This window comes from Abramis brama (genome assembly GCF_963993115.1).
Source record: "Abramis brama genome assembly, chromosome: 11".
Taxonomy (NCBI): Eukaryota; Metazoa; Chordata; class Actinopteri; order Cypriniformes; family Leuciscidae; genus Abramis; species Abramis brama.
Window position 1 is genome coordinate 20574547 of NC_139973.1, and position 25290 is coordinate 20599836.

At 39.8% G+C, this 25290-nt stretch overlaps 1 protein-coding gene across 2 annotated transcripts in view; it reads left to right on the forward strand.

Annotated features, from left to right (window-relative positions):
* The first annotated feature begins 3143 nt into the window (after positions 1 to 3143).
* The window catches only part of ntn1a (netrin 1a), a 75488-nt gene continuing 53341 nt past the window's right edge, over positions 3144 to 25290 (forward strand). Inside the window, exon 1 of one of the 2 annotated variants that reach the window (XM_084129933.1) lies at positions 3144 to 4693. In XM_084129933.1, the coding sequence (XP_083986059.1) occupies positions 3676 to 4693 (1018 nt within the window). In that variant the 5' untranslated portion in view covers positions 3144 to 3675. The remainder of the gene's footprint in view (positions 4694 to 25290) is intronic. The other variant, XM_084129934.1, reaches the window with a different exon arrangement.

Genomic DNA, 25290 nt, shown 5'->3' on the forward strand with positions numbered 1-25290 from the left:
TCAGAGAGAGAAGGTGCAGAAGAACTCAAAGAGGAAGACATGGGCTACATGTGTTCATGAGTGGGAGGAGGTTTAGCTTACACGCACGGCTTTTGTCCTTTGACAGATGCCTTAGTTTTTATTAATGCCATGGATGGCAATTTGCCATAAATGGTAAGCTGATCTTAGAAATGACAGCTTTTGTTGAGAATACTGAAAAAATAATTTTAAACTGCCATGTAGATATGTTTAAAATGTTCTCAAACATAAGAGTATTAGGCCTACCCACAATATCAAAATAATTAGTTTTCTTTTTAAAAAGGGTACAGGTTCTTCTTAATGATTTTTTACTCGTTAGTTGTATTGTCTGAATAACATAACATAGTGTGTTTTAAGTCTGCTTAAATCTAACTGCCGACTCAGCCTCTATACTCAGAGTAAGATCACATTTTAACTTCCCCTGAGGGCAAAATTTGCATTTTATACAGTAAGAATGTCTCAGTCACTCTCTGTCTCTTCCCTTCTCAAAAATCGCACAGCACACACATTAGTCAGCTGAACAGTAAGGTAGACATCACAATGAGTGGAACTCATTGAATATTGTGTGGCTTTTCTAAAGAAGGAACTTAGCTGATAACCCTTCCAGTCAGAAGGATCATGCCAGGAAGCTCATAATTCTAAGTTATAATATGCTATTGTTGATCTACCATTGCATATTTAATATGCAATGGTAGATCAACAATAGCAAAAGATAGGCCTGTGACACTTGTTTAGACATAGGTTAGGAATGGATGAGCTTGTCTAAGTGGAAAATGAAATACTGCCATCTAGTGGTCCAACCGCTTAGCAGACCAATAAACAGAGAAGGTAGCCAGGTGTTTGTAGATTCCAGTGGATTGGTGTTGTATGATTAAAACGGGAAAATTGATTGGGTACATCTTATTTGTAAATTATCAAAAACCCGTAAACCATTCTGTTGAATATGCTTTCTGAGCTTGAACTTCCTCAAATTAAAGCCAGAAATAGCCTATAGGCTACGTAGCCTGAAAGGTCGTAGACCTATTCGTTTGTTTTAAATGACTGAAGGCCTATTTGTAAACGACTTAGGCCCAGGGGTGTTTAAGTCAGCTGTTTAATATAAATCACTTTAAAATAACTCTGATGTTATGATCTCTGTTTTTATTTACATTCACATGGATAATCGATATGAATTTTCAGACTTGAAACGCATTCTGACACCCATGCTATTTGCGCATGCGTCTTCTAGTTCCAACAGCCTGACCTGCGTTTCCAAAAAGCATCGGTAAGCCTAAGTATCGTTGAACCATTGCCGCCAAATGGCATTGTTACCAATTTAGTTCACGATGCTTTTGAGAAGCGCAGCCCTGTTCAGTTCCCATCTCGAATCAATCATCCAAATTCAGGCGAAGCTTGACTTGACGTCGCTACTAGAGATAACCAGTGAATTTGAATGACCGTTTGATTTCATTTATCATATAGAGCTGAACATTGTTATTCCTGAAATGTTTGGAGGCGCGCTAGTTGGAGCATTTGAAGTGTGCCCTTGTTACAATTGAGACAACTTTTATTTAAAATAATACATTCTTTATACTGCACTCAGGGTGAGAATTAGCCTAGAAAATGGCTCAGAGGCCTACTACATAGTCTAGCCTAAAAGTTATATTCCACATTCTTAAAAACAACGGTTATTTAGTCATATGTAGTTCCACGAAGAACCTTAAACATCCACCTTCTGTTGCACAAAAGTTTCTTTATACTGGAAAAGGGTTCTTTAAAAATTTTAAACGTTCTTCACGCAAAGAAAAAAAAAAGTTATTTACAGAACTTTTCACTGAAAGGTAGGCTACTTTAGGGAACCTTTATTTTTAAGAGGTCATAATCCCACTCAAAAAAAAAGAAGAAAAAAAAAAGAAAGTAGTTTGAGTAAACCCAGAAAGTGCACAAAATAGGAGGGTATGCCTATTGTATTTGCATAACCTATTGCCTACACACTATAGAAGATTCAGAACATTATTTCGATATATCGAAGTTATAGGTGATATATCGCGGAGTTATAGCACCATATTCGCGAATAGAATATCCTGTTGAGGTTACTATAGCAACGGCAGACCGCTCGTGTGCTTTTCATTGGATATCCATTCAGGATGAGTAGCAGCTACATCGAAAAATATTATTGTCTTTTCTTTTCTTTTCTTTTCTTTTTTTCTTTACTTTTCTTTTCTTTTCTCTTTTCTTTTCAGAAATATAACATTTGCATAGAGGAAATTTACATAGGTCCATAGCGACAATATTTTTTCTAAAAACTGGATAAGGTAGCCAATGTGTCACACAAATATATGCTTATAAAATATAATCGCTGTAAAAAAAAAAATCATAAATAGGCCTTCCCTAGGCTAAATAATGCAACAACAAAAAAAAAACTTTTTGTTGTATTGGTCTGTATAATTAAAATGTATTTAATAAAAGCAATATTTTATGGTAGGCTAATTTTATGGCATAGGCTGTCCTCCTTCAGGTAAGCGTGTGTGTATTGAGCGAGAAAGGATTTCATCAACCTGATCTAAAAAGTGTTACAAATGTGAAGACCTCGTGCAAAATCTGTTTAATTAGCTCATGGACAACCATAAGTTACCAGGTTTAAAGTCGTGGTTTGCTTTTAAAAAGAGCATTATCCGAATATGCACTGATTAATCAGAACAGCATTCAAATGCAAAGGAAGCCATTAACTTTGGCTGCTATATAAAATAAAAAGGCACCAACCGTAAATTTTTGTTATCAGAAAATGAAACTTATTAATAAGACCAAATTGAATTTTCCAATGCATGGCACAATGAGACTCAGAAAAAAATATATGCAAAAATTGCGTTGTATTCATCTTTCTCTGCCTTATAGTTTTTATGAATTAAATAGGCTACGCCACAATTATAAAGCAAATGGCATTAAATATTTATTACTGTAACTAAATTACAAATTAAACTTCTATTCTCTTTATTTCTATTCCTCGTCTGCTCTGGTTTTATTGATAATCTACCAGTGGATGTCGTTGTTCTCTCGAGTGTCACTGCTGTAGATGAATGAGCTCAAAGCTCTGCGTAAAAGACGCGTCCGACTCTGTCTCCATAGAGCAGAGAGAGAGAGAGAGAGAGAGAGAGAGAGAGAGAGAGAGAGAACGGGGCAACGTGAGTGTCTCCTATCTCACTAGAGCTCAAACTAACGGGATCTTCTTATATCCTCTACATGCACAGAGATTCAAGAACCAGACAAGTGAAAGCGCGAGTCCATTACTCCAGGAAAAAGAGCGCCAGCACGAACTCAGATTGCTTTGTGACTTTCTGCTTTTGCTGAACTGTTTGACGGAGGTACATTGAAACTGTGTGGAGATTTCCACTGCGATTTTCTTTAATTGCGAAAGTGTAGGCTAAATATTGCCGGATTTTCCGCAGTGGTTTAGATCAGGTATCCAGGAGTTTGCCCATGTGTTGGAGTCAGATTCAAATTCAGATTCACATTAGTTTGTTATTTGGCACCGGTTTGATCGTGGTGTCATAGCGGCTGTGGATTGATCTCGCTCAGATTGTCAACTGATTTCCCCCCGTTACATCTGCAAACAGAGAACGCATCTTCTCATTAGGACACGGCTGTGTTTCAGCTCAGAGAGACTGAGGAAGGCGCGTGATGATGTTGAGGGTCTCGGATGCTTTGGTCACTTTGGTGACTCTCTACTGTGTGGTCAACGGGACTGTCGGCGGATACGGCATGAGCATGTTCGCCGCTCAGACCTCCCCACCGGATCCGTGTTACGACGAGAACGGTCACCCCAGAAGATGCATCCCCGATTTCGTGAACGCGGCGTTCGGGAAGGAAGTGCGCGCGTCCAGCACCTGCGGCAAAACACCGAGTCGGTACTGTGTGGTGACTGAGAAAGGGGATGAAAGGCACAGAAACTGCCACACGTGCGAGGCGTCGGACCCAAAGAAATATCACCCACCTGCTTACCTAACCGACCTGAACAATCCTCATAATCTCACCTGCTGGCAGTCGGACAATTACATCCAATATCCTCAAAACGTCACTTTAACATTATCCCTAAACAAGAAATTCGAAGTGACCTACGTGAGTTTGCAGTTCTGCTCACCCCGACCAGAGTCTATGGGTATCTTTAAATCAATGGACTACGGCAAGTCCTGGGTGCCTTTCCAGTATTACTCGACCCAGTGTAGAAAGATGTTCAACAAGCCCAGCAAAGCCACGATCACTAAGCAAAACGAGCAAGAGGCTATCTGCACAGATTCTCACACCGACATGCACCCACTCTCTGGCGGCTTGATCGCGTTCAGCACCCTGGACGGGCGACCTTCCGCGCACGACTTTGACAATTCACCAGTACTTCAGGATTGGGTGACTGCCACTGACATTAAGGTTACTTTCAGCCGACTGCACACTTTCGGAGACGAAAATGAGGATGACTCGGAGCTGGCCAGAGATTCCTATTTTTACGCCGTGTCAGACCTGCAGGTCGGAGGCAGATGTAAGTGTAATGGACACGCGTCACGGTGCGTCAAAGACCGGGATGGAAACCTAGTGTGCGAGTGCAAGCACAATACAGCCGGACCAGAGTGTGACAGATGCAAACCGTTTCACTATGACCGACCCTGGCAGCGCGCAACCGCCAGAGAAGCCAACGAATGTGTCGGTAGGTCCAACTCTTTATTTCTGTCTCTGGAAAGCGCCTACTGCGAGAGCATATCACCAAAGATAAATCGTTGATCTTTCGTCGCACGCACAATTTGTTTGAGATGAGTTCGAAACCATCCATGACTGCCTAGTGAAAAGTGCGGGTGTTTTCTTTTTAAATTCAAGCATTTCGCATCTAGTGAATGGATCTTTCAGGACCATCACAGTAGCTATATAACAATATAGGCGACAGATTTATGGAGAAAGCGCGATGATTTTGAGGAAGGAAGATAATCAAAATCTCTAATTTTTACAACACTTGAAATAATGGTTTGAAGATACTATTGTCAGTCCTGAGTTAAACGAATACAAATTATTACAGGCTATCATGATCTTATAGCCGATTTTTATTAAACTCGCGGCATCGAACATCTCGAGGTTTGATTAAATGTAGGAAAATAATTTCTGAATGTTCAACTTCATTTTAAGGTCTGGTTTTGCAGTCTTTTTTATTTAGGCTACTATTAAATAAAAGTTTATACTAAAATAAAACAAATGGGAATTTTGGAAACTTAAGTTCGCTTACACTACATGTAGCCTACGGAAAACAAAATAATGCGTTAAATATATATATATTTTTTTTAAAAGAAGAAAAAAGGAGGAAAAAAGACAAGTTTGTCATTTGTCCAGTAGGCTATAGCTTGTTAATATGCGTTTTAATGTTTGTATTATAAGCATTACAAACAAGATATTTCAATACAGTTTAAATAATAATAATGTTTAAATAATATTCAGTGTTTATTATTAGTTTAGGCGAAAAATTCGTATATCCGGCATCAACACGCATAATGGAAATAAAATCAATTTGTAAAAAAAAAAAAAAAAAAAAAAAAAAAAAAAGGTGAACAGGTGTCTTAAAAACAAACAACATTTTGTCGTCTAAAGAGCAATGTGATAAAAGTCTGCCAATGAGCCGCCTCGTGTTTTGGCCCGTGCACTCACTTTTATCACTGTCATTAAAATACATTTGCAGACATATATCCAGAAGATCACTTTCAAGTTAGGCTTAAATTAAATGATTTTATTTCGAGTTATATCACAAACAAAATACAGATAAAAGGCTACAAACTATCGAATTAACAAATCAGCAGCGCTGGTTAGGTTCCTAACTATTTATTTACATGTTAATATTATTCACTCTCAGGAATAAAAAAAAAAAAGGTACACAAACTATCACTGGAATGGTACCCTTTCAAAAGCTACACATTTTACCTAATGAGTGCATATAGCCTATCTAAATGGTACCAAAAATATACATATATCTTACAATATCCCTAAATGGAACATATAACCTTCTTAAAGGGTACTGAGTGTTGTTACTGATATTTTATTAAGCATTTGTAAAAATATATTTTGTATTCACAGATATTTGTAATGCACAATACCATTGTATGAGAAAGCTGGGGAATATGGATATTTAGCCTATTGCTAAGGCCACAAAAACAAAGAAGTTAAACCATTAACACTTAATTTAATAAACGAAGAACATCATTTATAAACTAAATTAAAAGTCATAATTCGCCCTGAATTGTCTGGCCACTCTTAAGCCGGTCTAAACCAAACTGAAGCCCCTTTAAAGCAGTCTCTTTATCAGCAGCTTGAAAGATAAGATAACTCTCTGGGTTATTAAAAGTGCATATGGGTCCAGCAGATGCATAATAGTCTGTAGATTAAAACATCCCTTCAAATAAAATAGGATTAATACTGACAATGCCCTTTTTGTATGTCAGTGATTTCACTTTGCCTATACTGTTAAATAGAATATATGGAAGAAAAAAAGCTGTACCTCTTTGGATGAAACTGTCTGCATCTTAAAACATGATGAATAATAATACTATTTAAATACATTACATCTATTTAATGAGTCTATGTCTTTAACAGATATAGCTTTCATTGCTGATTTTCTGTCAATCAACTTAAAAATTCAGTTCAATATCAGAATGACTTAAGCAGTCTGTATGGATTGAGGGTGCACTGTCAAGTCGACATGCAAATAATGCCTGGTCCTGCATAACCAAATCTGAATCATAATGAAAAGAGCCGGATAATCATCATCTATCATTAATCACACATTTCGTAAGCAAATTTTGAATTTTTCAATGACTGTTTTGACTCATCTTAAGAGAAGAGCTTGTTCTTATTCTTATTTCTCTAAGTAAGCCCTATATGTATCTATGCACTAGAACTGTAAACAAACCAGTTTAGATGCCATTGTCACACAGGAGACATGAATTGCTCCCCTGTATCCTTGACACTTTATTTAAACCGGGCCTTCATGAGTGTGTCTTGTATGGGACACAAAAGATCGTCACTCACAGCATCCATCTTGCTGTCAGCGAGCCGACGCTTTTGCCGAACATTCCTCGGCTGTGTTTTTCCTGAGCGCAGTGCCATCAGATCCAGTGCCGAAATGAAAAGAGAGTGCAAGAGAAGGAAAAGGAGTGAAGAAGTGAAAAAAGAGGAGTGAAGGGGTGGGCAACGTTAAAGCAAACAGAGCTTAAACAGGAGAAGAAAGAGCCGTGTGACACCTCTGAGCGAGGGCAGAGCCCAAGGGAAAACCTCTGTGTGCGAGTGAGGGCAAAATGCAATCAAACACCTATAGAAACACTATGGCAACCTCTCATTCATAACCCAAGCCTAAATATGGAACGTATGTTGTAAATGATCTGACTGAGGGTTTGGTCCTCTTTCATCACTACTGTATGTAGGAGAAACATTCCAGCATTCTGGGAATTATTTCAGTGTAACTCTCTTTGTTGGTCCTAATATGTTCATGTACTAGATTGAACCCTTACTGAAAGGAAAGGAGCTCGAGTTGAACCGGGATGCTATGAATTCCATTTGCTAAATATCATAAGAATATAGATATTGGATAGAATGATTTGAGAATATGAGGGAGGTTTTAAAGTGAGTGAAACATAGGACAAGAAATAGTGTTGAGAGAGAGTGTTTAATAGATAGCGATCAATAACTAGGACTGCAAAGAGACCTAGGTTTCACTTAAACTGCACTTAACTGATTGGAAAAGGAGCCGTATAACCCCCTGAGTGCCCCGTTAATGTGGCCTTAGGGTATTGATCAGCTAATGCCATTGAGAAGCATAATTCCTTAATGCATTGAGCCATAGTCTGAAGCCTGTCAAGAATACAAAATAAAGAGAAGGCGGCCATTCTGTGAAATAGGAATGCCACTCCATGCTTGGGAAAAATCATTCAAATTATTATTATATTACATACAAATCATTTTCAGATCAAGTCATATTTATGTATATAGTCTTTACACTATACAGATTGTTTCAAAGCAGCTTCAGAGTAAACGGGAAAATAACAGTGTTAATGTTGTAAAATCAATCAAATCTTGATGACAGAAGAGTTCGTGTTTTATCTCAGACTGGTTTTAGACGAATGAGGGATGTTTCTCTGTCCTCTATTGTTGGAAGTAAAGCATATCGCTGTCAGGATACAAATCGTTTCTCTTGTATTTCCCGCATGTGCTTGTTTCTCTGTCACAAAGTTAAGTTTAACTCCCTAGCATCTCTCCCACATGCCAAACCACAACATGACTCTGCCAGTTTGAACAGATTTCTCTCACATAGTTACCACATGATCTCCTTTAACATTAACTACACACTTGGAAGTGGTTTAAAGCTCTCTTGGGCCTGATTCTGAAATTCTTGACTGGCAGTGCAGGTTGATGTGCTGAAGGCATGAATACCCATCAGGCTAATCTCCAAAGACATTTTATTCACGTTTTAGAGGAAACAAAGTACTCTCAATTTGGTCTTCTCAAATGTAAAGGAATAGTTCACTCAAAAAGTAAAATTCTGTCATCATTTACTGATCCTCATGTTGTTTCAAACTTGTATGATTTTCTTTCTTTTGCGGAAAACAAAAGAAGATATTTGAAGAATGTTTCAGTTGCTTTTGTCCATATAATTAGTGTGTTCAAAGTCAACGGGGTCCAAAAGTTTTAAGTTCCAAAATGGACATAAAGGTATAGCATAAAAGCAACCCATTCAACTCCAGTGGTTTAATACACTTCGTATGTTGAAAAGCCAGAAATATAAAGGGTTAGTTCATGCAAAAATGAACATTCCGTCATCATTTACTCACCCTCATGTCATTCCAAACCCATAATGTTTTTCTTCTTCTTCAAAACACAAATTAATGAATGTAAGAGATTTCGGTCCCTCCATTGAATGTCCATTCCACCAAAACTTTGATTCTTCAAAAAGTTCATAAAGAGATTGTAAACCAAATCCATATGTATTGAGCAGTTTAATCCAAGTCCAAGTCCAGTTTAATCCATATGATGAATAGACTTAATTTAACTCTGCATTTAACATATAAAAATTGATTGACGCACATAGAACACATTGAATATGGTAAATGGAAGCTCAAACACGTATTTTGAAAATGAACGAAAATCGGGTTTGGAACGACATGAGAGTGAGTAAATGATGTAAGATTTTTGCTGTAAACGATCCCTAAGTAGTGATTTACTCTCAAGTCAAATCAAATCATTGATCAACTCATGTATGCCCAAATCAAATATGGCAACATGTCAATAGCATCAAACCTCAATGGTGGTTGTACTATTATGATAAGTCAGGTGACATGCAAGTTCCATTGATGTTTATTGTTAATGACACATTAACATATTTGGTTTGGACTCAAGACTTGGTTTAAATCGCTGAAGCTGTAAGGCGCTTGAAAGTTTTGGACCCCATTGCCTTTCATTGTATGGACAAAACTGTAAGTTTGTAATGACAAATGTAATGTAAATTATGACACAATTTTCATTTTCTGGGTGAAACTTTCTTTTAACAAAAAGCTAAAATGAAAGCTTGTATTTAATAAACATTTTTTTAAAAATTGATTTAAATATATAATTCCTTTAGTTCAGTAATACAGCAGGGTGTTAAATGTTTGTCAGACTTAGACAATCAGCCATCAGTAATCTTTGTCTTTGTGTTTTTGTCTATGCCAGTAAAAGTAAAAGGCTCTAGTTAATGTTTTAGCTGCCACATGACTTTTATAAATCAACATCTCTAATCTTCAAAGCTGCCGATGGATCAAATAGTCCCACCTATCAAGAAAAATAGGGTGAGACGTGAGATGAGAAACCTGACAGAACTTTTGCACTTTGCTCTGCTGCATCACTGTTGTACCTCACTACTGTTCAAAGGGGATTAATTACCATCATAGACATGTAGCAGTTCATTTCTCTAACCAGTGACCACATTTCCCAGAACACTTATCAGTGTTTACTGGTACCGGCTTGTTTGGTAAAGCGCAGGTGAACAAAACCTTCTCATGTACATGATTCTTGTGGAGGAATTTTGAAAAGTGTATTCAACCACTGCAAATGCATCAGACAAATACAGCAAACACCTAGAAGTTCTGAACCACCTGTTTGTGATTGTAACAATGAACATGAATGTTTTCCACTAGCAAGTGAGAAAGCTCATTAGCTCTTTCATGTTACTCCACACCGGCTGCCAGCTTTTTTGACAGGAACAGTGATCAAAAACAATGTTTTTTTTGTTGAGAATTTGGAGTCAAGACTATGATGCTCAAGCCCAGCCTCTTCAGGAGAACCAGAGATATAAGGGTGCATTGAACTTGCTGTGGGGCAGGCAGGCTGTGTGTTTTTGAGAAGGCCCAGACCTCCTGGCGAGATCAGTGCTGGCGGAAAGCCCACGCTGAGGCTCTGCTGTAGGGGGGTGAGTATATTTCCAGAAGAGAGCCTGGCTCTAGAGCCGAACACTCTGCTGCAAACTCAACCTGATGCCTGCCAGGCTGCAGCGCACAAGGCCCAAACCAGCCATCTGCATCTCGTTTACCTAGACGCCACCACACGCACACACATGAGCTCGGAAACATAAGGGTTAGCACACATATCACGCGCACACAGGATGGTATGTGTAAAAATATGATAATGCTGCTTCTCTTTGTACTAGTGGATAGTTTTAATTTCAAATTAGAGTGAATTCAAGGGCAATGCCATTTGGATGCTCATAAGTGATGGAGCATTATTGTGCCCAGTTTGTGAGAGAATACTATTAAGTATATCTGATGTCATTTTCTAGGATTTAGCTTTAGATTGCTGGTAATTGTCAAGTTTTGAGGGAACTGGACACCATGGCTGATTATAAATGGGAGTCAAAACAATTTATTCATCAGTTTGACAATGTTTAACAATGTCCAAATTTCTGTCTACCAATCTTACCACAAGTACATCTGTGGTCGGAGCACTTAAACATTTTTTTTTTAAAATACAATGATCATGGCTTGTAATGCAAGGACACATTGACAGCTGCAGGCCAGTGTATGAAAGTGTATATCAACAGGATATAAGTACTGTATCTCAGGCAGAACGATGGCTCATGAACAGAGAATTGTTTCAAGAACTGAAGCCTGCTAAGCTGGCATTTAAAGTATTATTTTCATGACTCAATTCCAACTCTGAGGAGCATTGTCTGATGTGTTATTATTTCTATTGATGTTATTTTATGATGGAGTTCAGTTGGAATTTGTTGATTGTTTAATTATGAACACCTGATAATACTCACCGATTGTGTTTAAGATCAGCAGTGATACGACACACTTTTTTTTACATGCAGGGATATTTTGCCTAAGATATTTGATTTAATCATGTTATGTTTATGACTTTTAAAAAGTTATTTTTCACTTCCCGCTTTAATATCCAATTGTATCTATGTTGAATAACCTTATAGTATTAATTGGAATCTGCAATGGAATGGCCATCCATCCAGGGTGTGTTTTGGATTTATTTTTTTTGGTTGTATTTTTTACACAGCTTGGTTTGTATTTCTGAGATTCAAAGATTGGGGAATTATACATAAGCCTTACAGTTTGTCAGAAAATACATTTATAAAATAAAACTGATACCAAAATGTGACAGTATTTTGCACAATTTTAAAAAGTAAATAAAATCAAGGTCATTCAGAGATTCAGATTCAGAGTCATGAACCAAACAACTTTTTTCTTTTGTTTGCTGTGTGTGAAACAATATTGCCACTTCTTAATCCCACAAACATATGACATGAAAAGAGACAACATTTTTAAAATTATCACTGCATAGAACACACTCATATACAAGACAAAATGGCATGGTTAAGACTTTATATTGGCATCGCAGTGGATTTTCTCTGCCTCCCTAAGGCAAAACATTCATTTTTGAGGCTTTTGTTTGATATTACTTGTCTGATACATAATGGAACACAGATTCCCATTACAAGCCCATGAAGAGGAAACCTTGAGCTTGTTTCTGAAAGAAGGAGAATGTGAAAGTTTCAAGATGAAAACGAGTTCTTTTGAGTGTTTTGGTGGAAGCTGGGTTGCTTCTCCTCCAAACTTCTTCTCCTACACACTTTACAACTTATCATGACTTATTATGACTACATTTTATAATTTCAGGCAGGTTCATGTTATCACTTCACAGATTCAAAGTTGTTTCTTAGGAACATGGGGAATGTCATCCTTCATTGTCTGCATTGTTAGTGTGATACAGAAATAAAGCAGTCTCCACATCACTGACGGGAACCAGCTGAGGATAAATTGGCTGACTCTCACAACACAAACATAGTGTCTCCTGTCTAGAAGTCTGATAGCGTTCACACAGAGTAAATGATACCAACTTAGATTGTTTAATAAAAGTAATATACTGTGTATATATATATATATATATATTATTACATTTTTATTCATTAAAATTATTTTAAAAAAATATAATAATATCTGCATGACGCAGAAGGGACCAGGGACTTTTCTTCCCTATTGTGAGGAATGAAACGGCTTCTCAAACAAGAAAAAATGTTGGGCGGAATTTGATTGGATCATTGGGTCATTGTGGTTTGCATCTGCTGTGATCTCATGTGAGTAACAGTTTGTCCCGCCTTTGCACCAGTAAACACGTCAGCAGAGAAGAGAAGAGGAGAGATGTTGTTGCAAGAGAAGGGGAAGTTATTTTGATTTAAGTTCCTATTGTGTTTTTTTTTTTTTTACATTTACATCTTTAGTTCGTAATATTGCTGTTCGGGAATGAAAAAGGTCTGCAAAGTTGCAAAGCACAAAGTCCACTCCAAAGGGAGTTATTCTCTATATCAGTAAGTACTGTTTCCTTTCCAGTGTAACTCAACACGCGTCATGGCTTGACGCTGTGGGAATGCTTCGGTGAGCCGTGTCTGAAGCACAACACAGCGACCGTTTGTGGACAAATACCAGTACGTCCATGACATCATAAATAGACGGCATATAAACGTGTTGCCAGCTTGTTTGTCTTCAGAAGCTGCGTGTTTGAGTGTGTGTTTGCTGCCTTGTGTATGTGTTTGACAAAGGTAGGAGTTAAATTCCACCATGGCAGGAAAAAAGTACAGGAGATGTGTGATCATTTTGACAAGTTCTATCTCCCCAAGCTCCGGTCCCGCTCTCTTTGAAAAAGATGAGAGCCAAGCCCCTGCACCCCGTGGCTCGGGTCCCATGGCAGCACGTCGGCGACTTTGGTGACTTCAGTCATAGGGCTCACAGATAGAGTTGGCAGACAAGGAGCGCAAGACAGGCGATCAAGCCCTTTATCTCACCCTGTCCACAGACTCTGCAGACCCCATTCTGGATCTTGAAGCTCGCTCTACGATTTCTTGAGGATTTCAACGAGAAGGAGGAACTGAGGAGTTGGATGCAGACAGACAGGCGAGGAGCTACTCAAGGTTGTTACTCACGCTGTGGCCAAGTTGAAATTGGAGTGGCCTGATGAAAAAAGACAGGTCACAAGGTCGAACTCGATGACCGCTACCTTACATCTAGCCAAGAGCACACTACCATCTCCACACTACCATCTTTGTTCCTCCCTGACCTTCACACCGAGGTGTCTAGGTCTTAGAGGAATCCATACTGCATGGGTGCATACGCAGGCCACCTCAACATACTCTACGGTGTTCGTATGCAAGAGCTCTGGTTTGGGGCGGTGCCGAGGGTGGAAGAGACGCTTGCACTCTCCCTCTCAAGTGCATAGTCATTGAGGAAACACGCCTTACCCACCAAGCCTTGAAGGGCCAATTCGGCCTTTGTGGGTAAGGCTTACGTGGCAGCAGGTCAGGCTGGTGTGTCCCTGCATACCATAGTGGTATTACAGGCCTACCAGGCTGACCTGCTTAAAGAATTGGATCATTGGGATTGGGATTACCCTCGGAGGCAGTTAAAGAGCTTCACAGGGCAACAGATCTTGCCCTCCATGTGACTCGGCCACTCAATGGCTGTGATTACAATGGTGGTTACAAGGAGGCACCTGTGGCTCAACCTCATAGGGATCAAGGAAAGAGACAAGACTTTCCTTCTGGATGCCCAGATCTCACCTTCTGGCTTGTTAAACAAATACCAGGAGGCCAAGAAACAGTCTGCGGTGTTCAGAGAATTAATCCTTTGTGGTATCCAGGAGCCAGCACCATTCACAGCCACTCCAGGCCAGGGCCCGGTGATAGGAGAGAAGAGCAGAAGGCCAATATGCGGCCTGTCTTCCCCCCTGAAATATATGGGGACCGGGTAGAGCGCCCAGGCTCCGCTGTCTCAGGGAAGACAGGATCTCAGATCTGTTATCTCCTCCATGATAGCAAACTAAATGTCCTGACCATCATTGGCCCTGGCCCTGAGGGCATCTCCACCAGAGGGAGATCCGTGCACACCACAACTTTGTGTGCCTGACCTTCCTCTGGGCCCTCGGCAGGCATTTCCGCTTACCCCACCACTAGCGGTGATTCGTTAGGTAGAGGCACCCAACGGGCTAGTCGCCCCCATCTTCGCTCAAAAGCGATTTTCCCATTTGGTCTTCCCGGTCAGTCCCTGCCAGTTTGCTTATTCAGGTCAGTGATATCGAAAAAATGGTCCCTCTGTTAGACTCTTTCCAGCTTGGCAGCTACTGCCAAGCCAAGAACTACAGTCTCTCTTGTCGAAAGGAGACATAGAAAGTGTACCCCTCCCAGAAAGGATGGTGGGTTGCGTCCGATTTTAGATCTAAGAGGCCTGAACCATTCTCTTCAGACACAGAGGTTCAAGATGCTTACCCTAAAGTTAATCGTGTCGGAAATCCAGTTCGAGGACTGGTTTATGAAAATAGATCTAAACGACTCATACTTTCATATCAACATTCTGCCAGAACACAGGAAGTTTCTCAGGTTCACTTTCGGGGGCAAGCATACCAATATTAAGTTCTTCCCTTCGACCTAGTTCTATCCCCCCACACATTAACCAAGTGCATGGATGCTGCTCTGGCTCCTTCGTGACTCCATGGCATCCGAGAACTGAACTACAGCTCAGAGAACCACTTTTCTTGTGGTGGTTTGTGATTCAACCACGATGCAGGCACATCTGTCTCTTGCATGTGTAGAATCAATCCTTTTTTTCCTCAGAGTGTTTTATTGAACATCTTATCAAACATAAGATACACTTTACAATACATTTTCTTTTTATGCTTACCAACCCACCCAAGAACAATCCCCACCTGTTGCATCCATGCACATATTAATTAAAAAAAACAAAAACAATCATTAACATGTTTTAGAGAAGTAAGCACAAGTATGTACAGTATATTACTCCTCTGAAATTGAGATTAGAGAGGGATCCACCTTCCTAATTTGGTCCAGAACCGGTTGCCAGATATAAAAAAAATGTATAGCCACAGCCTGCTGTAGCATACCTTATTTTTTCCATGGTCAGACTGTATAAAAGATCAATGAGCCATATTTTAAAAGTTGGAGGGGACTTGTCTTTCCATTTAAGCAGTATCTGCCGTCGAGCGAAAAGAGTAGTAAATGCTATGAGGCTTTTGTTGTTTTGATTTAAGTGAAAATGCTGCGGTACAATGCCGAACACAGAGATCATGGCATCAGGCTCTATGACTGTGTGTAGAATCAATAATTTAGGTATAAGATATAAAGTTAGGTCAGGAACTCCAGTCTTACTAATGTAGATGCTGTTAGGTCTCATGACAGCAGCGGCCAACATCATTCCACTAGGCCTACTGCACATAAGACCATGCCAGTTCTGGGTCAAGAGCAGTGGATTCCATCCTCTGAACCATCCCTCCAGGGTCGGAAGGATCATGCGCCATGGGCTACGTGCTCTACTACTTTGGAAGGAGCCATGGTTCCTAAACAAAAGCCAGGCTCTCAGGGGCGTGTTGTCGTCAAGAGCCAGTGGGCTTTGGGGGAACCTTCATCTTCATTGGCTCATAAATTGCCTAGAAATGAGAGTAGTATTTCTAGCTCTGAAACACTTCCTCCCACACCTGAGGGGTTATCATGTGTTGGTCCCCACAGACAACACCTCGGTATCTCTCATTGGATCACTGACACAATCTCCCTTTCCTATGAGGCGTGCGGAGTAGCTTTACTTCTAGGGATTTGGGCTCACTCCACTAGGAGTGTCTTCCAAAGCTCTTGCTAGGTGTGTACCCTTGCAAGATATTTGTGCTGTGGCAGGATGGTCCTCTCCACACACATTCATCAGATTTTATAGTCTGGACACGGATTCACTCCAGAGTCTTAAAAAATCCAGTGGCGTGGCGAAGTTGGTATTAAGTTCCCATATTGTCAAGCTCAATGCAGTTCCCGTAGCCTCAACGCAATGTTGAGTTCCAAAAGGGAACATCTCAGGTAACGTATTTAAAAAATATTTAAAATGTATTAAAAAAATAATGTGTATTTTCATTCAAGCATGAAAATATATTCTAGTAGATCCCCAAAACAAAATGAAGACTTTGAAAAAGGGCATAATAGGTCCCCTTATGAGGGTACATTAATTTTGAAAATATATTGATGTGCATGAATAAGTCATTTATAAGAAATACTGCAATATTCCATAAAAAATAAGAATTGTCATTTCGTGGTGACTTTAGTAAAATTTGAGTATTGGTAACCTCAACAATTTTTTTGCCAGATTTATATTTTTGTTGAGGAGATGAGAATAGGATGGAGAATATTCCTTGCAGTGCTTGCTTGAGCATCAAACATGTGGGAAATATGTCCTAACCGCTATAGGCCACTTCCCAACATAACCACCTTTTTACAGTATTCATTCAATAACATAATTGCAACCATTGAATGTCTTTGTCTTAGGTGTGTCTTTTTCATTTCTAGCTTATTTTTACAAGTTCACAGACCTGCTCATTGGCTGTGAATTTTAGCACTAGAAGGATAGCTCTCTCATATATCATACAATTGTGTAATTTATTGGCTGTTTCTGCGTGAGCCTTTAGGGTAAGACACAGTTGACTTCACTCTTGATGGCATTAACACCTCTCTTAAATCACAGTGCTGCAGTGCTGTTCAGACTCACCCTTGTTGATACCTGTTTCCTCTGTCAGCGCCAGCCGGCATTGTTTATAGAAGGCACAGAAGAGGATTGTCTGCTCGCCTATTGATGTCTGGCCCTCGAGGCGAAGAAACAACTAAATGAATTAATTGAGCCTTTTATTCTATAGTGAAAGCTTGTGTCAGCCTTTCTCAGCTGTGGTTTGGCAAAGCACAGGAATAAATGAGCGATGTTATGAAGATTCAGTGAGACAGATGATTGTGAGCAATTGAGAAATTGTTCTGTTTGGCACAAAGCAATTCTTAGTTTTACTTTTTACAGACGGAGACTGCAACATTTTGTTTCATCGTTATTGTGAATTATTTTATTACATATTTACTGGCAGTTGTTTTTTAAAGTAATTATTTTTTACTTATTTAGTTTGTATTACATCATATATATATATATATATACAGTGAGGAAAATAAGTATTTGAACACCCTGCTATTTTGCAAGTTCTCCCACTTAGAAATCATGGAGGGGTCTGAAATTGTCATCGTAGGTGCATGTCCACTGTGAGAGACATAATCTAAATAAAAAAATCCAGAAATCACAATGTATGATTTTTTAACTATTTATTTGTATGATACAGCTGCAAATAAGTATTTGAACACCTGAGAAAATCAATGTTAATATTTAGTACAATAGCCTTTGTTTGCAATTACAGAGGTCAAACGTTTCCTGTAGTTTTTCACCAGGTTTGCACACACTGCAGGAGGGATTTTGGCCCCCACTCCTCCACACAGATCTTCTCTAGATCAGTCAGGTTTCTGGGCTGTCGCTGAGAAACACGGAGTTTGAGCTCCCTCCAAAGATTCTCTATTGGGTTTAGGTCTGGAGACTGGCTAGGCCACGCCAGAACCTTGATATGCTTCTTACAGAGCCACTCCTTGGTTATCCTGGCTGTGTGCTTCGGGTCATTGTCATGTTGGAAGACCCAGCCTCGACCCATCTTCAATGCTCTAACTGAGGGAAGGAGGTTGTTCCCCAAAATCTCCCAATACATGGCCCCGGTCATCCTCTCCTTAATACAGTGCAGTCGCCCTGTCCTATGTGCAGAAAAAACACCCCCAAAGCATGATGCTACCACCCCCATGCTTCACAGTAGGGATGGTGTTCTTGGGATGGTACTCATCATTCTTCTTCCTCCAAACACGTTTAGTGGAATTATGACCAAAAAGTTCTATTTTGGTCTCATCTGACCTCATGACTTTCTCCTATGACTCCTTTGGATCATCCAAATGGTCATTGGCAAACTTAAGACGGGCCTTGACGTGCTGGTTTAAGCAGGGGAACCTTCCGTGCCATGCATGATTCCAAACCATGACGTCTTAGTGTATTACCAACAGTAACCTTGGAAACGGTGGTCCCAGCTCTTTTCAGGTCATTGACCAGCTCCTCCCGTGTAGTTCTGGGCTGATTTCTCACCTTTCTTAGGATCATTGAGACCCCACGAGGTGAGATCTTGCATGGAGCCCCAGTCTGAGGGAGATTGACAGTCATGTTTAGCTTCTTCCATTTTCTAATGATTGCTCCAACAGTGGACCTTTTTTCACCAAGCTGCTTGGCAATTTCCCCGTAGCCCTTTCCAGCCTTGTGGAGGTGTACAATTTTGTCTCTAGTGTCTTTGGACAGCTCTTTGGTCTTGGCCATGTTAGTAGTTGGATTCTTACTGATTGTATGGGGTGGACAGGTGTCTTTATGCAGCTAACAACCTCAAACAGGTGCATCTAATTTAGGATAATAAATGGAGTGGAGGTGGACATTTTAAAGGCAGACTAACAGGTCTTTGAGGGTCAGAATTCTAGCTGATAGACAGGTGTTCAAATACGTATTTGCAGCTGTATCATACAAATGAATAGTTAAAAAATCATATATTGTGATTTCTGGATTTTTTTTTTTAGATTATGTCTCTCACAGTGGACATGCACCTACGATGACAATTTCAGACCCCTCCATGATTTCCAAGTGGGAGAACTTGCAAAATAGCAGGGTGTTCAAATACTTATTTTCCTCACTGTATATATATATATATATATATATATATATATATATATATACTTCACACTCTGTCACAATAGAACTGTCACTCAGTAGAATAAAATCAATGACAGTTTCTAACAGGTAACATGTACACACAAGAAAGAGTTCCTCAGCTCTGTCACCACACTCTGCCAGAATAAACATCAGCCGGATATTTTCCATTTAGTCTGCCAGGAGAATGTACTGCTAAGATTACAGTCAGGGATGAAACAGTTGAATAGAGTCAGAGTGACGAGCTTATGACAAACATCTGTACCTCTGTGTCTAAAACCAAATTCTTGTGTATGCCGTAAATTTAGCAAAGATAATGTGCCTATTCATCTGCTCATGTTCTGTTTGACAAATGCAATTTTAATAGCCTGAAAATATATACACAACTATTAAAACGATTTGGGGCTGTAATTATTGCCTATTTTAATATATTTTCAAATGTAATTTATTCCTGTATCAGCAAATACAGGATTTAGAAAAATGATTTTCAGCAGACATTACTCCAGTCTTCAGTGTCAAATGGTCCTTCAGAAATCATTCTAATATGATGCTCAAGTAATTTTTTTTTTATTTCTGTCAGGACCACTATCGTCAAAGATGATTGACAATTAGTGAACAGTTTGGATTGGCAGTATGGTTCTGTTCTGGGCGAGAACTCCCTGCGCATCAATGCAGCCTATAGATAAGAGCAGGGAGAGCAGCAATAACCCCCCCTTAGGGTAAACAGAATAGAACCAACATAAATGTATGCTCAATAATTTAATGTTTAATAATTAAAAATAATTCAAGAAAAATTATTCTGATTTGAAGAGGAATATCAGAAGGCCAAGTACTGACAGGACGAGAGGAGGAGCTGGGGATGGAGGAGGGTAATTAGCTCCTGAGCAACGTGATAAAGCTGCTAATAACACTGAATGGGCCTTATTCACCTTATTTTTAACGGAAATACGGACGCAGCCAGTTGACGGTATTTTGTGCGAGACTTCCGGTCAGGCACTTCCGGTTACTGGCGAGCTCACCGTAGCGGTTAATCAAACAAGTATTCATAACAACTAACTCATCGTTATGGCTTCAAGGAAGACCGGGATTGTTTGTGCAGTTAGAGGTTGTCATAATAACTGGTACAAAAGAAAGATTTACTTGGCGTTTCTGTTGCGTGGCGTTTTCTATATCTCTGCACACCAAACGTGTCTGACGCGGCGCTGCTGCTGCTTGGTGACATATGATAAGCCTCATTGGTGATATATTCGACATATGGGGAGAGAGTTGTGGAAGGCCTATGTTAAACATAAATATATAGCAGCAAAGACAACGTCGGCAGTATTGACGCAAAATAGGTTGTCCACTTAATTCACATATTTACATTTTATTAGTATGCTTTGCGTGGTTTCGCACCTTGGAATGCTTATTTGTGTGTGTGTGCAGTTTTAAGACAGTCCCTTAATTTGCTTGGCGAATGTCTAACGAATGTCCAACATAAAACCTACTTTACCCTTCGCCTGTGGTTAAAAGCTTTACATTTGAAGAAACCACCGAAACGACCGTATGTTTGTTCTTTTCATTTCGTGAACACAAGACCTACAGAAGACCACCCGATACCAGAAAAGTGGCTGGGCTATGAAGTCTCAATAAAAAACTCTAAGGAGAAACAAAATCATAGTAACCTCTGTATAAAATCTAGTCATCATGGCGTTTATTTTGTATGATTTACAATTATTTATAGACATCTACTTATTGCTGTCCTGTGCTTTGGTTGCATTCTGATGGCATTATTAATACATTCGACATGACAAAAATACCTCCATAGATATATTAGTCCAGCGCTGGCTCGGCCGTGTTTAGGGCGGTGCTGAAGGCGCCGGCGAAGTTGGCACTCTGCCAGCTAGATGCATGAGTGTTTTCAACCAGGTCCGGTACCCGAACTGGGTGAGGCGGGGCTTTAGATCTTTGTTGTATTCATCTGTTACGTTATGTGTAACATTTTTCTGTCAATTCTGCATTTAATCCTTTGCGATTGATATCGTTAGTTAGCCCAGGGAAGCGAGGAAACGGAAGTGCCGCACAAAAACCGGATACTGGACCCATGTTTACTTCCGCGTTCGAAAATAAGGTGAATAGGAATGCTGTGACAGGCGTTGTATACCTATAGGTAGACGTAGATTAGCCGAGAGTCAGCTGATGCGAGCTTGACTGACGTGACCTGCCAGAACCAATGCAACACTTTATCATCAATGTTGAAAACAGTTGTGCTGCATAAATGTTTAGTGGAAATCGTGATAATGTAACGTGAAACTAGAACCATTATTATTTTACTCATTCACCATTGGGATCTCTTAATCAACTTTAAAAACAAAACATAAAGCATAATAGAAAAGAGAACAGGCATGAGAGCATAAAATAGAAATAAAAAATAGAAATCCTTTTTTTTTTTTTAAACAAACAACTACATAGATGACAGAGGTATTCCCTACTCTTTCCTTATGAGGTGAAACGCAGGTCTGCTGCCGAGATTCATGGTCCTTGTGCTGGCGGCTGTTTTGAAGCCAGTTAAAGTGTCAGTACACTGTTAACACAGATCATAAACAGAGCTGTAAACAGTGCAGAAACACTGACACATACCATGTGCACTGCTCGGCACGACCATTTCTCCTGACATGTATTCTCTTAAACACCGTTGCCCGGGTATAGGTTCTGAATTGATGACCTCCGCTTAGGGTGGAGGGCAAGTGTTTGGGCTCGATTCTTAGCCAAACCAAACATACAGTGAAGACAAAAAGGAAATGAGCAGAGAAAGATAGAGAGAGAAGGGCTTGTTCAAATGTGGTACAGTTCTGGTGTGACGTTTAAAAAAAAAATATATATATACTCTGCCACAGTTCATAATGCAACTATGATTCAATTAGACCCCATGTTTAGTTGAAATTCTGTTTACTTATTTATTTAAATATTTATTTTAACATTTGAGGTCTCAAGAGCCCGGGTACAGTGTTTATGTATTATATATCTACAATATCAGTTCCATATAATATTTTTCAGACTTACGGTAGTTCTATAACCTAATTGTAAGTGAATATTGAGCACAAAATATAGCCAGTTAATTTTGCTTGACAAATGAAAATAGTTCCAAAAGCAATATTTCATATCTCACGGTCTCTATGGAATGCTGCAAACACAGACAACAGAAATATCAGCACTTTTTTGAAACATAGCATGTCCAATGAAACTAGAGGACCAAACAAACTGCTTATAATGTTTGTATGTATTAAGTTCAATTTAGTTGTTGTCGTAGAACAGCGCAGAGCTGGCAGCGTACAGCATTGCCCGCAGACTACTTCCTCTCAGTGCAGAAACAACATCATTGAAAAAACAGATCCGCATCTCTCTCGCTCCTTGTTTCTGGGTTACCACCTGAGGTGCGACCCCTGGCACTTGAGGTTCGATGAGTCCGGTAGGTCTGTCGACAGGACCACCAGTGGTGAGCATGAGCGCATCGTCCCCGAGGCAGCAGTTCCCGCGGCAACCGCCTCTCTGTGATTAATGGCTGTATGAAATTACGTGTGTTTAACTATACACTTTGTCCCGGACCCCCTCACACACCCCAGCAGAGCTTTTGCCCTACCTCAGAGGAAAGTTATGAAGTATGTTCTGAAGGATGTAGTAGTGTAAATATACTGCAGGATTTAAGGTGAACACTAACTAATGACAGGTTTTATAAGGTGCTCTGGCAAATATTGAGATAGCGCAGGGGAGACTGGAAGATGTCGGCACTGTGCACGTTTGATAAATTAGATAACTCTATTTGCATTTCTACAGAGGTAAGGAGCCAAAAGCCTGCTGACCCTCTTTTGTGAGATGGTGAGTCTTGGTTTGAGGTAAACCGAGCTCTTCTTGCCTCATTTAAAGCAAATTTGTCTTTATTTACCCAAACTGTGGTACTTGAACATGACCATGTTTTGATTCGTAACTGTTCGTGGTTTGGATCTGCAGAGGCTTGTTCAAGATTCAACTATACACAGAGCCATGGCTTTAGGGTATTGACTTAGATTAATACTCGACACTATGAATGTATGTACTGGCATCAGAATGCTAAAACAAGGTTGATGGGTTAGTTTAGATAAGATTTAAGAAAATCCCAGCAAACAGAAAGAATCTGTTTTTTGGACAAAGTATTCAGGCCAATACTACATAAAATACCAACACAGGCTTTGGAAAAACCTGCCCGTGGCAACATTTTTGAAAAATGATATTATTACATTGCTTTTTGCATGTTCCGTGACAATTTCAAAGAGAAATGTCCAGTTAGAGTCACTAAAAGCTTGTTCAGTTTAATCCGACTTTATCCGTGAATCTGGAAACATTTTATTATGATGGTTGTGGTACATATCGTGGCAGTTTGGGAATGAAATGTCCAGTGAATAATAGAGCTCGGGATCGTTGCGTCACGCCGCAATGCATTGTGGGAATCACGGTACGGAAGTAGATGTACTGTATAGTAGCGTATAGTAGGCAGTAGGTAACGTTGATCATTTGGTCATTAATTTAGGTTATTTTTTGGAAAATGGTTCAGTATTGCTGTATTGTGAACTGCTGTAATCGGTCTCATGATCGACAGGGCAAACGCCTCATAAATCATATTAGTTTTCCCTATATGGCTTGGGTCGCCGCTGGTCGTCAACCGGACGAAAACAGTGGATTATTGCACGTATAATAAATAACTCCTGAAGTGTAACAAACCCACATAGACAAGCTTTGTAGCTCACAGAATCTGACAAGTGTGTGTGTGTCACCACTGATGCTTGGTTCACGGTGCGAACGATTGTTTTCTCCGCGTTTACTTTGTAGATCTGCAGATCTTGCACTCATCCATTTGTGAACTGCAAGTGAGCCTCCAGTGACAGGTTCTACTTTTCTAAAAGTGTCTACTTTTAAACAAACAATTCAAAACGAAAGAAAACAGACAGCTCTCTGCTTATGTAAGTTAATCCGTATGCAATTTGCATTTCTCTCTGGCGCGTTCACTTAACTTACAGCGAAGATCGTCAATCAGCATCGTCAACCTCATCTTTGCAGCCGACTGTGACAAAAAAAAACATTTGTTTATTAAACAATTAAAATGTGTGTGTGAATGTTGTTGCCGAGGGCACAGGAAATTGTAAATCCGGCTCTGGATCGGAGGTGTAAGCGCTCACTCCACAGACCAGGTAGGAAAATATCAGGGAAACTGAGGCTTGGTATTAGCCTACTCCAGACTTTATTCATAGGGATCGATTCGCCTATAATCTAATTTGTTTTTTAAGTAGCGTTGTTTGGCTTCATTATTAAGTTTATAAGTATACGGTATAGCCAACTTTTTTTGTCACGGCCCATAACTTTTTCTCTTTCTTTCTCGGTGCCGGTGGAGACCGGTCGGCTACGCTATTACTTTATTCCGAACGCTTCTGCGTTGCCTCTAAAATGGCCGCCGTTACCCACAATGCATCATTCCATAACGTCTACGCCCGAGCTCTATACTAGAAGGTTTGAAAATAAATAATATACCACATACCCTAAACCTAAAGGGGGTCGCACACCGGACGCGCAGCTCAGCGCCGCGCTGCGCCACGTCTAGACAACTCTCACCTGAAAATCCGATAACATCAGCAATTTTCAGATTTCTGTCAATAAATATAAAACTAAATGTATATTGCAGCACAGGGTGAAGTCTGTATGTACATTAACTACGATTTGAGACACATAAATGTAAATTTAATAAAAAAAACTATGTAAATGGCGCTCTGTGGCGCGGCAGGATTTTGAACACGGTCCTGAGCCATTGCTGGGCACCGCAGACAGATGCCGAAAGGCGCCGCCGGTGTGTGTACTCTCATAGAGAATAATGTGTTCGAATTTAAAAGACGTGGCGCGGTGCGGCGCTGAGCTGCGCGTCCTGTGTGCGACCCCCTTAACATACCCTAAACCTAACTGATAGTGTAAACAAAAACAAATGTGAGATTTTTGTTTTGTTTTGATTTTTGCCATTTTAGCATGCTTCCACAAGCCTTTTTTTCACAGGACTTGCACTCCACATTGCAAGTACAATGCTGTATTAGGTGAGCTTCTGAGCAAGTTTACTACATCAGAAAATACATACATATGGAGCTTGTAATGTGATGCA